General features: G+C 45.9%; 1 protein-coding gene across 3 annotated transcripts in view; it reads right to left on the reverse strand.

Annotated features, from left to right (window-relative positions):
* The window catches only part of DMAP1 (DNA methyltransferase 1 associated protein 1), a 77094-nt gene that overhangs the window by 16603 nt on the left and 44742 nt on the right, over nucleotides 1-15749 (reverse strand). For all 3 annotated transcript variants that reach the window (XM_054980093.1, XM_054980091.1, XM_054980092.1), the window contains exon 9: nucleotides 14169-14240. In XM_054980093.1, coding sequence (XP_054836068.1) covers nucleotides 14169-14240 — 72 coding nt within the window. The remainder of the gene's footprint in view (nucleotides 1-14168; nucleotides 14241-15749) is intronic.

The raw sequence follows: 15749 nt of genomic DNA on the forward strand, positions 1-15749 counted from the left end.
GGGGATGGGACTGCAGTCCACAGGGAGCAGAAGCCACAGAAGCTCTTTCACAAAGTCCCTCCAGCCTCCGTAGAAACCATCCTCACTTTAAAAAAATTGTCTATACTGTCAGATTATAGAAAAATGCTATTTTTATTTTTTTAAAGTTTACAACCGCTCTATTTGGGGTCAGGAGTCCCCAAAGTGTGGTGTGGTCCTAACACAGCACCCCATAGATCTGATGTCTGATGCTGCACAGAGCTTTGCAGGTGCTTGGAGTGCCCAGCATGACTACAAAGACACGCCCCTTCCCTAAGTCCAAACCGTTAAAGGATGCTCATCCCTACTGTATCAGGTTTGAAGGCATGTGGGGCTCCTCTGAAAACTCCTCTGTGGAATGTGGAGCTCCTCTGTGAGAGGTAGGCCCACATTCCTTCCAGGTCCAAATGGAGAGGGAACTTTTTCTTATCACATCAGTTTCGCAGATCCTGGAAAAGTAGCAGGAGGTCTTAGTGATTTCCAACTGCCTTCAAAACTCAGCAAATAGCCTGGGAGAGCCCCCAGTCTTCTCCAGACACCAAAGAAAGGCATAGCCTCATAGCAGCAAAAACAACTGTGGACCTATGAATATGGAATGGATGCCACTGCGTTAAAATTAACACATTTAACTATACTCTTGCTTATCCTCAGCCACTTTTTCATCACCTCTATATGGTGTTCTGGAGGCTTTGCCAAACCTGGAAGAAGAGCAAGGTCACAGAAAGAAAACAATTGGTGAGAACACCTCTCCATGCACCTTCTATGGTGCAACTGGTGCAAAGTTGCTATACTTGAGGACCCTTTCACTTAGTGTTATAGACCATAACAGGATATAGTGGCACTCTTTAGTTATCTAGAAGCAGGTCTTCCCCCAACCCCACAAACTAGAATTCTCAAGAACAAGACCCATAAGAACAGCATCAAATCTTCAGGTTATGCAGCCAATGATTTGTTGCATAATTGTGAACCTTAAGTGAACAGTAGGCCTTGCTTGTGCTCCACATATTTACATTTGTAGCTCAAGAACACCCATCCCAAACAGCATCCATAAGTAGCTCTGAGTCCTTCCAGATCCTCAAAAAAGCTACAATGTCATTTGGGAGAGTATCAAGAATTCTGAATGAAGCCTGGCACAGTGTCCCCCCGCTCATCTATGTTAGGAAGGACAGTTCTTCTCAGGAGCAATCCACGCTTCAAGAGAGTTGACGGCTACAGAAGGCTACAGTGCATTATAGGTCTAGCCAATGAACTTGGAGTTATGAAGTAGGCAACTCTCACTTGTAGCATCCAAGTCTGAGCAGGATTTGCAGGACTGAACAAGAAAAGGAAGCCTTTAAGTGACTTTAGCCCTATAAGACTATTTTGTTATTCTTACAGGTTCTACCAGACACTTGCTAGAATTCCAGATCCGGTTCAAGGTGTTGGTTTGGACCTATAAAGCCCTAAACGGACTGGGACCAGCATACCTAAGGGACCGTCTCTCCCTGTATGTGCCCCAGAGAGCACTTTGTTCAACTGGAAAACATCTACTGGTGGTCCCTGGCCCTAGGGAGGCTCGGCTGGACTCTACCAGGGCCAGGGCCTTTTCGGTCCTGGCCCCAACCTGGTGGAACTCTCTGCCTGAGGACACTCGGGCCCGCCAGGATCTTGTATCATTTAGGCGGGCCTGTAAGACAGAGATGTTCCACCAGGCATATGGTGGAGGCTAATTTCTAGCCCATCATTGCCGAGCCTTCCACCGGTCTCCCTCTACAAGGGGTATGGAGAGTGCACTCCCACTGGTTGCCCCAAAAGGGCATAGTATTTTATCTGTTTTTTAATTGATTTTAAGTTGTATTTTAACCAATGTTGTACCTCGCCCTGAGCCCGCTTGTGGGGAGGGTGGGTTAAAAATAAAATAAATAAATAATAGCCCAACAAAAGGCATTAAGAACCAGCTGGGAATGAAGACTAAAAACTGAACTGCAATCTCTTTCCTGCCTCTGCACTTTATCACTTTCCCTTATAAATGTGGCTCTGGTTGCAGAATTGTAAAGACAGCATTTTACCTGGATATGTGCTAAGAAGGCCTCTGCCACATGGGCAACTGAAACTGCTATGAGGTTCCAGAAAATGTTCCCAGGGACAATAGCCCAAGTATCAAATAAGCAGTTTGCAACCCACTACATGGATATGATGCATTATCTTTTAACCTCTCGTGAAATATTTTCCCAATATTACACAAGAGCAGGTGTGTGCATTTGTGTGTGTATATATCCAGCAGCTTCATTGTCCACTTCAAACATTTGGCATCATGTGTACTTGCTTAAGAAAGCTCATGCTGCAAAGAATTTTCTTTAAGAGGTCTCTGTCCATCAGCTGTAAACCTAATCCCAAGGACTTTAAGGCTCTAGTGCACATTTCATATATTGCATTTATATCCACTTATCTCCCCAATGGAGACCTAAAGCAAAACAGGGTTAACATACCTGTAACTTATGTTCATCGAGTTCTTCTGTGCTGACACACATGGGGACTGCGCAGGGGCAGGACAGCCGCCGGAGAATACTTTATCGCTTCCATAGCTCCGAAGGGGCCGTTTGTCGCGCGCCTCAGCGACCGTTTTCCCGCCCAAACGGTCACATGTCCTTCCAGCGACCAACGGCCCCTTCCCTCAGTTCTCCCTTGCCGCCGCTATCCAATACACATAGCCATAATCCTTTAAAACATCAATTTTTTGTTATAGTCATCATATTTATTATTATTTTGCATTGGAATTCACAGCGGGGCAGGAGGGAGGGATGTGTGTCAGCACAAAAGAACTCGATGAACATAAGTTACAGGTATGTTAACCCTGTTTTCATCTTCGTTCTTCTGTGCCTCCACACATGGGAGAGTACCAAGCTTCACACAATAAGGAAGGTGGGGTGAAATCCAACTCAATTTTATTATATAACAACAGTCCTAGTACCAGGACCAATAAATAAATAAATCATTGTACAGTAACATTTAACTTGTTCAATAAATATACATATATACATATATACATGTGTACTGTCAGTTATTATAACAATACCCTCCAGTATCCCTTTAGGAAAAAAGGGAGTGAAGGACAGCCTTGGCAACAGAAACCTCTTGCTCTGCATTGACATCCATAGCATAGTGCTTGACAAATGTGTCAGCAGAGGACCACGTAGCTGCCTTACAGATATTTACCAGCGGCACACCTCTGATGAGTGCTGAAGAGGCTGCCTGAGACCGCGTGGAATGGGCTCTGACCTGCAGTGGGCAACCCACCCCAGCTAGAGTATAGGCCTTAATAATGGCCGACACACTCCACCGTGACAGGGTCTGCGAAGATGCCCTGTGACCCTTGTCCTTGGCCCCGAAACAGACAAACAAGTGGGGACCATTACGGAAGTCCTTTGTCCTATCTAAATAGAAAGCCAAGGCCCTCTTTAAATCTAAGGTATGAAGGGCCCTTTCCCCTTTGGAAGATGGCTGTGGAAAAAACGCAGGCAGCGTAATTTCCTGCGATAGGTGAAAGGCAGACACCACCTTTGGCAGGAACGTTAGACATGGCCGTAGGACCACCCTATTACTGTGGAAGAGAAGGAAGGGCGGGTCAGCCCTAAGCGCTGACAATTCACTAACTCTCCTGGCAGATGTTACAGCCACCAAAAATGCCACCTTGTAGGACAACAAGTCCAAAGGGCATGTGGCTAACGGCTCAAATGGAGGCAACATAAGCCTCGATAGCACCAGGGATAGAGACAATTGAGGCACTGGAGGTGACACAGGGGGATAGAGATTAAACATCCCTTTCAGGAACTGTTGAGAGTTACAGTGCGAGAACACAGTGCTACCGTCTACCCGATCATGAAAAGCGGAAACAGCTGCAAGATGGACCTTAAGGGAGGTAACCATCAAACCTTGGTCCCTCAATTGGCATAGATAGTCAAATATGAGCCCCAGGGGGCTACTGGCAGGCACCACTCCTTTAGCAAGTGCCCAAGCTCCAAACCTACGCCACTTAGCCTCATGGGACCATCTAGTGGATGGCTTCCTAGCGTTCAGCAAGACCTCTTTCACCTGATCAGTGAACCCTACAGGCGGGGTAGGATCCGCCAGGCAGACAGGTGTAACTTCTTGGCTTCGTGGTGGAGTAGGTTCCCGTTCCGCAGGAGATCCTGCCGGGGAGGCAGACTCACATGTGTCCGACTGGACATCCGCAGCAACTTAGGGAACCATAGTTGTCTCGGCCAGAAGAGAGCCACCAGGATGCAATCTGCATTGTCGCTTTCTATCTTTGCCCAGCACCCTCGGTATTAGTGGGAATGGTGGAAATATATGGTGCAACCTGTGGGTCCACGTAAACTGGAAGGCATCCCCAATAGAGAGGGGGTCGCTCCCTGCCCTCGAGCAAAATATCTGGGCCTTGGTGTTTGCTGAAGTTGCGAACAAATCTATGTCTGGCTGGCCCCACAGTCGGAAGATCGGCCCAATGTACTCTGCGCCCACTTCTCACTCGTGGTCCAACAATTGCACCCTGCTCAGGGCATCTGCCCGAACATTGTCTGATCCCGCTACGTGTATAGCCCGAAGCATCACACCATTTAGGATCGCCCATTGCCAAACGAGCGTGGCCTCCCTGCAGAGAGTCATAGATGCTGTGCCCCCTTGCTGGTTTATGTAATACATGGCAGTCGTGTTGTCCGTCTGCACCAACACCTGACGATATTGTAGGAGTGCTGTAAAGGACACAAGTGCAAAACGAATAGCTCGTAACTCAAGTACATTAATGTGCAAGTTCTTTTCCCTTTCTGTGCAAACATCCTGTACACATGCAGTACCACAGTAAGCACCCCATCCCTGCAGGGATGCATCAGTGGTCACTGTAACCTCAGTATCCTGGTAACCAAACAGGGTCGCTTTAAACAAGTTGTCATCTGATATCCACCAGTCAAGGGAGGATAGAATAGCCCTAGGTATGGACAACTTGAGAGACGGAGGATGACGTAAAGCGTCATACCTCCGCACGAACCAATTCTGAAGCGGGCGCATCCGGAGTCTAGCAAAGGGGACCACAGAGGTGGCTGCTGCCATATGACCCAATAAACATTGGATGGTGCGAACGGATTGGAACCGGTTCCTTTTAAACATAGATACCAGACCCTTCAGGGACTTGGCCCTCTCAGGGGGGAGCAGCGCCTTACCCTCTACAGAGTCTAAATTCGCACCAATATAGGAGACCTTACAGCTGGGCACCAGTTTAGATTTTTCAAAATTTACCAGAAGCCCCAAGCGTTTGCAAGTGTTCAGTACTAATTCCACATCTTGCAGCTGCTTAGCCTCTGAATCAGCCACGATGAGCCAGTCATCGAGGTAGGGAAAGATGGTACAGCCCTCCTCCCGAAGGAAGGAGACCACAGGAGCCACACACTTGGTAAATACCCGTGGCGCCGTGGATAGACCGAAGGGAAGCACCTTATAACGGAACACCCTTCACTGGTAAACGAAGCTCAGGTATTTCCTGTGCTCCTCATGTATTCCCACATGGAAATAGGCGTCCTTCAAATCAAGGACAGCAAACCAATCCCCCTTCTTTAGCAAGGTGATCACAGCTGACAGCGTGACCATTTTGAACTTAGTCACCCTTAGAAAGGCATTAAGGCGGATTCATTTTCGTTTTCGCAGCCATGTCGGACGCTCCTCTCGGCAGGTCCGAGAGGAAGCGGCCGAGCCGCCTGGCTGGGCGGCTGATCTGCAAAGGTTAGCCCCCAGACTCTCAGGCAGGGAGTCTGAGTCCGGGACGCGGCGGGAAGAGCCCTCTGACAGATCGAGGCAGGGGGTAAATCGCCCGTTTGTCCCTATGGAGGCCGGCAGACGAGCGCGGCACCCAGTGTGCTGCCGGGCTATGGAAAACGGCAAGGAGCAGGATTAGGCGAAAGCCTGCAAGTAAGCGAATCCCTTCTGTTACTACAAGCGCATGTGAGGAGTGGTGGGGTCTGAAGGTTAGAAGACTCGGATTTTTCCCCCCTCAGAGTCTCGGAAGATTGGCGGTTCCCCCCCCCCTAAAATGGCAGCGAAAAAGCAGAGTCCTTCTCTTGGCAAGTCAGTTACGGCGGCCTTGCAGAGGGGCGAGACGCTTGAGGAACTGGTTAAAAGAGCGGTTATGGAAGCCATAAAACCCTTTGTTGACAAGCTGAATGAAACAGATCAAAGGGTGGGCTTAATTGAAAGCGATGTGAAAGCCATTAAAGAAGCAGCGGGGGGGGGGGGCAGAGAAGTCTGCCCGGGAAAGTGCGTCACTCACGAGAGCAGCGAACAGGGAATTAAAGTTGGTAGAAAATCAGCTGATCGGATTGCAAGTGGAGCGAACACAAACCATTTTGCGTCTCCAGAATGTTAAAGAGGAGGAAAAAGAGGATTTATGGGATCTCGCCTCGGAACTTTTAGCGACACCCGCGAGGGCAACTAAAGAAGAAGTGAAAAGCGCCATTTTGGGAGTCCGTCGGGCATCTTCAAAATATGCAATGAAGTGGCAGCTGCCTCGCGAGATTGTTATCGAGTTTTCATCTAGGAGGGTCCGGGACAGTATCCTATATAATTCATACAATGCGGAATTGGACTTTCTGGGAAATAAAGTCAAGATATTGAAGGACGTTCCATTTTTAATGCGGAAGAAAAGATTTAAGTACAAGATGTTGGCAGCTCTCTTGAGGGAACGGGATATAAAGTACAAATGGCTACTCCCGGAAGGAATCGGGTTTAGTTATAAAGATAAAGCTTACAAGATTAATTCGGAAGATCAGCTAAGGGATTTTGTGGATAAAAATTCAGAATTTGGACCAGACACCAAGCAAAGAGAAGAGGATCCGAAGCTTGAAGGGAGGGGGGAGGCAATGAGCGCTCCGGCGGTAGCTGCACAGAGGGAATTGCGCCCGAGGCCCAGGGGAGGGAAAAAGTTAATTTGAACTGTAATTTGTAATTCGTATGATCAACCACTCCGTCACTATTTTATTAAGCTATTTTTCACTATGGCAGTATGAAGGGAAAGCATTGAAATGTAGTGTTTAGTGTTTGTAGGTCACCTTCCCCTTTTTTCCACCCCTCCTTCCCTTTCTCTTTTTTTCCCCCTTCTTTCCCATCCCTTGTGCTATTGTAGTCTTTTGTAGTTACTGTCTTATAGGTTATGTATGTATGCAGTAGTTTTGTATGTTAGATATTGAAAAATAAAAAATATTATAAAAAAAAAGGCATTAAGGCCTCTTAAATCTAGAATGGGGCGTAGACCCCCATCCTTCTTGGGGACTAAGAAGAACCGAGAGAAGAAGCCTCTCACAGACGCATCACAGGTCACCTCTTCCACAGCACCCTTGGCCAAGAGCGACACTATTTCCGCATCCAGCTCTGCCATAGTATTATTAACAGCTGTCAGAGGTGAGCTACACCTAGCCAGTTCTAAGAACTCCAGCCCGTATCCCTCATCAACGATCGTTAAGACCCATGAGTCAGATGTTATTGACTCCCAGTCAGACAGGAACGGCTTCAGCCTGTCTGAGAAGTTCAAGGATGCGGCTGGACCATCCCGTCAGTACTGCCTCCCAGGCCCTTGCTGGTCTTTCTGCTGGGCCGGGGGTTGAGGCGTGCGGGGCTTGAAGGGCCTACACCTCCTGGGCTGCTGCGCAGAACCGAAGTGGCGCTGAGGGTAGGCAAGGTATTGGTGGTAATAGGGCCGCTGCTGGTACCTGCCCTGATAGTGGTACGGATTGTACCTTGCAGCGTACCGAGGCCTGGAATCAGGCTTGTCCGTTGAGGTCAATCCTAACGACCGGGCAGTCTGCCTGTCCTCTTTCTTTCTCTTCAACGCCTCATCAGTGGTCGTGGAGAACAAAGAATCCCCTTCAAAGGGCAGGCCTTCGATCCTTGACCTCACTTCCAATGGGAGGGCTGTCGATCGCAGCCAAGAGTAGCGTCTGAGGACCACAGCTGAAGCCATTCCACGTGCAGCAGTGTCAGCAGCGTGGCTCCCAGCATTCATCTGCTGCTTGGAAAGACGGATGGCTTCTGTCTGCAGCAGGGATACCACCGCCTTCTTGTCAGCAGGCAAATCCCCAACGTAGGACACCAGCTTCTCCCAGAGGTATAATTGATAGCCAGCCATGATAGTCTGGTAGTTGGCTATCCTGAGACCCAAGGAGGAGATGGAATACTGGCGCCTACCCATGGCATCGATCTTTCTACCCTCTTTGTCGGGGAGTACGGAAGAGGGGCCCGACCGACGAGGCTGGATCTCCTCAGCAACCAACGAGGAGGGTGGAGGGTGTTTCACCAACAACTGCCAGGTGCCCTGCTTGATTTTATACATCTGTTCGATTCTTTTAGATGTAGCAGGTTGATCACAGGGCACCTTCCACACCTTCTCCACTATTTCTTCCACCCCCCTCCAGCATGGGGAAACCAACTGTAGCAGGGTTGTCTCCATAGATCCTTCGCAGGAGCTTGTCCTTGGTCTGAGGTGCTGCCAAGGAAATATCCATTTCCAGCGCCTGGGCCATGCGAGCCATCTGATCTGAGTAGATCCGAAGATCCTCGTAAGGGGAGCTGGTACTGGGCGCCACGTTGTCGTCTGGGGACGGCTCCGACCACGACTCCAACCTGTAGTCCCTGACACTCTCAGCCTCCTCCTCATCGGAACCAAGTACCGACTCATCTCCTCGATAGGGTGGAGGCAGCCAAACCTGCCTTGAAGTGGATGGCCTCGGTTCCGAATACTCGAACCCGGCAGGCGCCCCCTCCCATTGGCAGTGGTAGGCCGGAGGGATGTACGAGGCCTGACGATGGTGAGACCCCATGGAGTGCCCGGAACCAACGCTCCCTGCTTCAGAACGGCGCCGGCCGTGGACGGGAGCCGCCGGAGACTGGAGAGTAGCTGGAACCGGTGACGGTCGGTTCCGACGGTGTGCAGACGGGCTCGGATCCGCGACTGGGGAATGATCACTAGGGATCACGATGAAAGCCCCCGGATCCGGTACCTCTTCTGGAGCTGGCGAGTCCAGGTGAGGGGAAGGCGTGCGAGGAACCGCCGGCACAGCTTCCTCAGTTGAAACCCGATGTGGCGACCGAGAACGCCGACGCTTAGCCTTCTTTGGTTTCTTTGAAGGAGGCTCAGAAGAGGTCCTCAGAACCGAAGCCCTCTCGGTGGGTAGTCTCTTGGTAGAGCCCGGTCTCGAAGCAATAAAGCATGGAGCTGCGAAGCAAAAACGTTCTCTCCAAGCGGCGGCAAGAAGAGAACTGAGGGAAGGGGCCGTTGGTCGCTGGAAGGACATGTGACCATTTGGGTGGGAAAACGGTCGCTGAGGCGTGCAACAAACGGCCCCTTCGGAGCTATGGAAGCGATAAAGAATTCTCCGGCGGCTGGCCTGCGCCTGCGCAGTCCCCATGTGTGGAGGCACAGAAGAACGAAGATGAACTTACATTGTTCTCCAATCCTCCATTTTATCCTCATAATAACCGTGTGAGGTAGGTTAGGCTGACAGTGTGACACCAGCAATAAGTCATCCAGCAGACTTCCATGGCAGAGTACGGTTTCAAACTTGAGGCTCCCAAATTCTAGTCCAACACTCTAACCATTGGCGCATGCAGGTGGTATTTATTTCATTTAATATAAAAAAGTTATATATTGGTTTTTTTCAGTATTGAAAGTATGCATAAGCCAAAGCTTCTTCATTAATAACAATATTAAGAAAATGTCTACCCATGCATTCTCAATGTCCACATGGATTAACCAACATCACAATAAACACTGAAACCCCTTCTCAAAGGGGACTGGATATGCAACTTCACAGATTACATGCTATCAACAGCCACTATGGAGGTCTTATTTATTATAAATGCTTTTATCCTGCTTTTCCCCTTGAATAGGACCCTAAAATGGCTAATGGGCAAGACTCATGCAAAACCAAAATTCCGATGACTGATCTCAGCTTTGGTACAGGGCTTGAGACCCGTCCCATAACATGCTGAAGAGATGTCAGGAGAACACGTCTCTGTTTGGCCTTCTTCATGGTTCATCATTCGTGAATAAAGCAAAGATGACATTCAAATCACACATATGACCCCACCTATGCGTCTTGCCACATGCTCCGTCCTTTGCTATTATCTATGTAGCGAAGTTAGGCTCTGTACTAGGTTGCTACACGATATGTCACTAAAAGCAACAAGAATAATTCATCTTTCTAACCATAGGAAGTCTTCTTGTTGTCGCAACATACAATTTCCGGCTAATAAGGAGATGCTGATTACCATCAGCTTATCTCACCAAGATGCCTCGCAGCACAGTCAATACTAAAGAGATAAATTATTAATTGTTCCAAGTAATTAAATTTATCAAATCAAATAAATATTACTGGTATTTTATGTAACTGCTTTCAAGGCTTGGCCTCTGAAGGGCCAGTATTGATCAAGCAAGGAAAGACAGATGTTTCCCCCGTTAGCAGCTGATGAAGTCTGGCTTTGCATTAATGTCAGAGAGAAGGCGGCACGGCCGAGGGCCTCTGGCAAAGTGTAAACAGGCAGCACAAGCAACAGTTTCATAGTGAAACAAATCAAAGACTAAGAACATACATTTAATACACAAACACCTAAGTGAACCCCTCCCTTATGCCAAGCTCTGACCAAAAAACTTGTTTATCTTGAATGCATAATACAATTTCAATCCCCACTCTATTGCTGCACTATGAGAAAGCGAGCACCTCAGTGGATTGTACCTCATTAATCAGTGCTAAAAAAGTGCTCAGTTGGCTAGTAAATATTTAAAAGCCAGTGAGGGTGGATGTTGTGAATCAATTGGAATGAAAGCTCCCTCTCCCCCCATTTCTTTTTAATTGGTCTGACCACCAATTTGTCCACAAGATCCTAGTTAGCAGGTAACAAGTAAAACTGCCAGCTGGAAGCCTTTCTTGGTGGAAGATGCCCAGCTGTGAACAAAACAATTGCACCACAGCATCCCCCAGTGCGTTCTGTGGCTCTGAGGTTGCTAAGAACTTACTTTCATCCTAGTGTTTTCCCCTCATTATCAAAGTCTTAGCAGTCTGGAGTCCAGACTTCTTGCTTCATCTCAGAGCGACAGCCTCAGATCAGATCCCCACCTATCGTTCAATGATATTCACTTTCATAGGAGGAACCAGGTACCAACTGAACATATCAGCAACATTTCCTAATAAAATGTGCATTAGCACAGAGGGGATCATATATAACTAATGTTAAATATAAGGGTAATCAGAACATAAAAGATCATGGAAACTGCCTTTATTCCAGTTCAAACTGGCAGAATGTAGGATTGTAGAAGCACAATTAAAGATTCATCATTACAATTTTTTTAATGTTTAACTATTTGTTTTCCAAATTCAGTAAAGGAGGCATGTAAGAACTTGGAGCCATACAAACCTATGCCTTTTTCAAGAAGGCTACTGCATACCAAGCTTTCTGAGAAGAATAATATCAGGATGCCACAGGGAAGCTTGCAGCATTACACAAACAAAAAGCAACCAAGCTTTGGTCACCAGCTCATTTCCAGAAATCCTTCACAAAAGTTACTACCCATTATGCATTGCTGAAACTTGTTGGCTGTTCAGAATAAAAACAGATAACTATTTTTCCATTCAAATGTGCAGCATTTGGCAACCGTGGGAGTTTGAGAAGCCTATTAAAGAAGTTATCAGAGCTTAGACAAGATGTAGTTAGGGCATTTCCAAATAGAGAGCTTTGGAAATACAAGTGCATTGAATCGCCACAAGTAATATCTAACTGTGGCACATACAAGTAATGTACTGATTTGCATATTGACCTCTGCCAGTGGTATATTACAACGTACATTGTTAAAAGAAACTGTATTTCATATTAAATTAATTCACTCATGTGTAAGAATAAAAAGTAGAGAAATACTGGACGTTTTGCTATATTCAAGCAAGCATTCCATCTTACTATTACTACATGCTGATCTTTGATACGAGGCTGCTCTGGCTTCTCCATTGCAACTGACTGCAAGCGAGAATCTGAACAGGTTGTTTAGAGAGAGGTAATCCAGGCAGTCATCAAATCCTCTCCTGATTTTTCCCCAAGGCCTCCATGTCCACTCATCTTTGCATATGCCACACTGCATATCATCTCCAAACACTGTCAATCAGAAACAGGAGAGGGAGGGTGGGCTGGCACAAGGGGCAGTATACTGGCTGAAACAGTGCCCCATTTTAGCTGGGATTCTCAGAACCAGGACAAGACTTGGAAAAGTCTTGAAACACCACAGAAATATTGATCAAGCCTTCCAATTTTGCAAGTTCCAGAGTGCATGAAAGACTACTAACCTTGTTTTACAAACAGAAGCCTGATTCAGGCATTACTGGTACAATGCCATTTTAGGAATGGCAGGATTCTAGAGGTACCAATGGCAACTTTCCATATGGTATTCCCATTTCATAAAATTCCACTCTATAAATGTGGAATGGCCCAGGATCCAGCCAGAGAGAGACAGCAACCAGAAGGGTGGTTATGAAGTAGGCCTCAAACAAAGTTAAGTGAGAGATCAAGGGTCAGTTCTGCTGAACAGGAGATGATTTTCCTCAACTCATACTTCCCTTCTCAATCAGGTCATGTATCCTACCAATGGGATGAGTACACATCTAAGACCTCAATTTTTTAGTGCAAGTACACATGCCTGAGCATGTGCACAAACACAAATGTGATTCTTAAACATTAATCAAATTGAGATACTTAACAGATATGGTCTGATTGGAGTTTGGAATGAGGGCTCCAATTAGTAAACTAAACAAGACCTTCACAAACCTAAACCTGGGCCTGTACTATAAATCTCCACCAGTGCTGGAATTGGAATGGAGGAAAGCTGGTAACTTTCCTTCTCTAAAACACTGTTGCTCTCCTTCTGTAACAGTAAGACTCACAACTAAAGCCAACAGCTCAAAGTGGCATTCCCAATCGTATTTTATAATTACAATGCTTAACCTTCTGTCAGGAAAAAGATCTATCATATATTCATAAATTTTAACACACCATAGCCAACCATCATTTTCTGCTTTGTCAGAGGCTGTGACCCAACATGTCAAGAAGCAAAACTACACCCAAGATAATCCATCCATAATCAGCATGCTCAGAGTACAAATCATGGAGGAAGGGCATTACAGACTATTCCTCCACTAACCAATCATATACTACTCAACGATTCCAAAAAAGCTTTGGTGCCCCCAAATTCTTTTCCTGCAAGAAGAGAATTTTATCTCAGCCACTTATATAAGATTCCTGTGGGGTCAGTCATTATTATTTTCATTTTAGGAATGTGCAACTTATGGTAAAAGCAATGAGCCATCCAGGTAATTCCCGTAGTTGAACTGGTATTTCAGTTTTATCACATTTTCATCTTTCTTTCTAGAAGCTCACAGAGTCTCCCTGCCTTCATTTTGTTCCGATACCAATTTAGAATCCTTTCCACTGGAACACAGCGGTTTGAGTGTTCTGTAAACTGTACCGTACAGCTCTGCTTGAAAGACAATTTAGCTAATAAACACAAAGGAAAGGGAATAGGATAACAAAACTACTCAACACAGTAACACTAAAATACCTTTTGAGAAAATTCAGAAAAGCCAGAACAGATAGCCGTTTCATGTCCCAACAACTTGTTCTCCCCAAAAATTTGACTCTTATGCTCTGATGCATGTGGCCAGAATGCCTTTCTCACCCTCAATGTGGATAACCAAATTACTTGTGTGTGCCACACATTATGGAAATCAAGTCCGAAGAGGCTCCACTGTGATCCATTTCCCACTGCATTTTCTATGCCTGCACTCCTAGTTACAGATCCTGCCCTCATCATCTCCACTTAAGTGCAGGCACACAGAAATGCAAAAATGAAGAGACAGGTTCAGGCTTAAGAGCAGAAAGGAAGATTTCGGCATGTAGACTGGCATCTCTAGTGAGCCTCTAGGGTAAAAACACAGCTATCATTCCAGACTAGCCACATTACTGCATACAGTAATGTGCATGCAGAAGCTCAGACTTCTGCATGTATTCAGCACTGGACCCTTAGTAGTTCTAAGAGAAAAGGGGATAGGAAATGAAAGCAAGCATCTATGCAGGCCACCAGTAAAGAAACTTACCCTCTGACTACGTAGTGTGACACCTGCAGACTTGAAGTCAGGAAACTTGATGCCAGCGGTCTCTGGAACAGCCTGAAAAGGGGAGGAAACAGTATACGTTGAAGTGCAAATGGGGACATAAAGACAACCCCCAAAAGGAAGCACCACTTACTGATAGAGACGTCCTCGCAGAGGCCCATGAGTGAGCTAAGAAAAAAAGGAACCCCATCCTTTAATAGTACTGCATTTACTTGATAAGCAGGGCTGGTCAAAGCATGGATTTAGAACCACTGCAGTAGAATTAAACCACTCGTTCAGTTACCATTCAAACTACATAGAATGATTTTGGTACATTTAGCTATCGGCATTAATTTTGCCATTAATATGAACTGAATCCTCATTAGGTTATGAGATCATTCAATAACAGATATCATTTTCCTGAATAATTTTGAGCAGGCATGTTTATCAGTATGGAAATAATGCATGCTTATCTGGTTCTGAACTAACATACAAGTTTAAAAAGCAATAAAAAGGTTAATCTCTTACAGCACAAAGCTATCTTTGGAATTCAATACTGTAGGACGTCTGCTTCATATAGAAATGTCAAAGAAATGAATTAATGGAATCTGTGGATGCTAACAAATAATGCATGAAAATGTTATGCTCCCATCCCCATGACCCAGCACCCCTATACTTCAGGCTCCAAGAAATGGAAGTGAACAGCATGAACTGGAGTACTCTATTCAAGCCCCATACTTCCTCTTAAATGTTTAAAACTAACTAGCAACTGAGGCAGGATCAGGACAAGATGGAATACTGGCATGATAATGTGTGAAACTGTCTGCAAGTTCTTTAATCCAAAAGCTGCACTAACCTTCCAGAATTGTCAGGACTCTGTTAAACTAAAATCCATTTCTCTCTAACTAGGACTACAAGAAAGCTGTTCAAGCTGCCAGGTATTTAAACTTCTGATTGACTCCCACATCTTTGGCTGGACTCCTATATAGATACAAAGTTATTTTTGAGCATCACTTTATGCAAAATCAACTTGCTGACTTGCATTCTAGCTTTATCAACTGTATTTTAAAATGTCTAAATTTGGTCTCAATCCAATCTTAGTGAAGAAAACCCACTGTTACACCTTCTGGCCTCCAGGCCATGGCATGATGACCCTGACTAGTGTAACTAACTCTCAGCCTATTTGCCTATGTGTATACACTGCAAAACTCAGCCACCTGAAGAATCTCAACTGGGAATGTATTTTTGAGTCTAATGCAGAACTGTGACTTCACAACTTCGCAAATCTCAACTTTCACAATGAAAAGCCATTTATTCCTCCACAGCTGTCAGGAAAACTGAAAACATGCAAACAATTGATGCCTTTCTTCCTACAATAACTATGACAGAATCTACTCCTTTAATCACTTAACTCCTACACAGTTCGTGTCTTACTGTTTCTGTTCTACTCACTTGCTCCCTACTTGTGCTTCAAGCGATGGGTAATAGCTACCCATCTCAAGTCCGTTGCATTTTTCACCAGGAATATCTTTTCCCTCTAGTCAAATATTTCCCCATTACGAGCAATGCATATAATTTATTTTC

Source organism: Eublepharis macularius, chromosome 5 (assembly GCF_028583425.1).
Source record: "Eublepharis macularius isolate TG4126 chromosome 5, MPM_Emac_v1.0, whole genome shotgun sequence".
Lineage (NCBI taxonomy): Eukaryota > Metazoa > Chordata > Lepidosauria > Squamata > Eublepharidae > Eublepharis > Eublepharis macularius.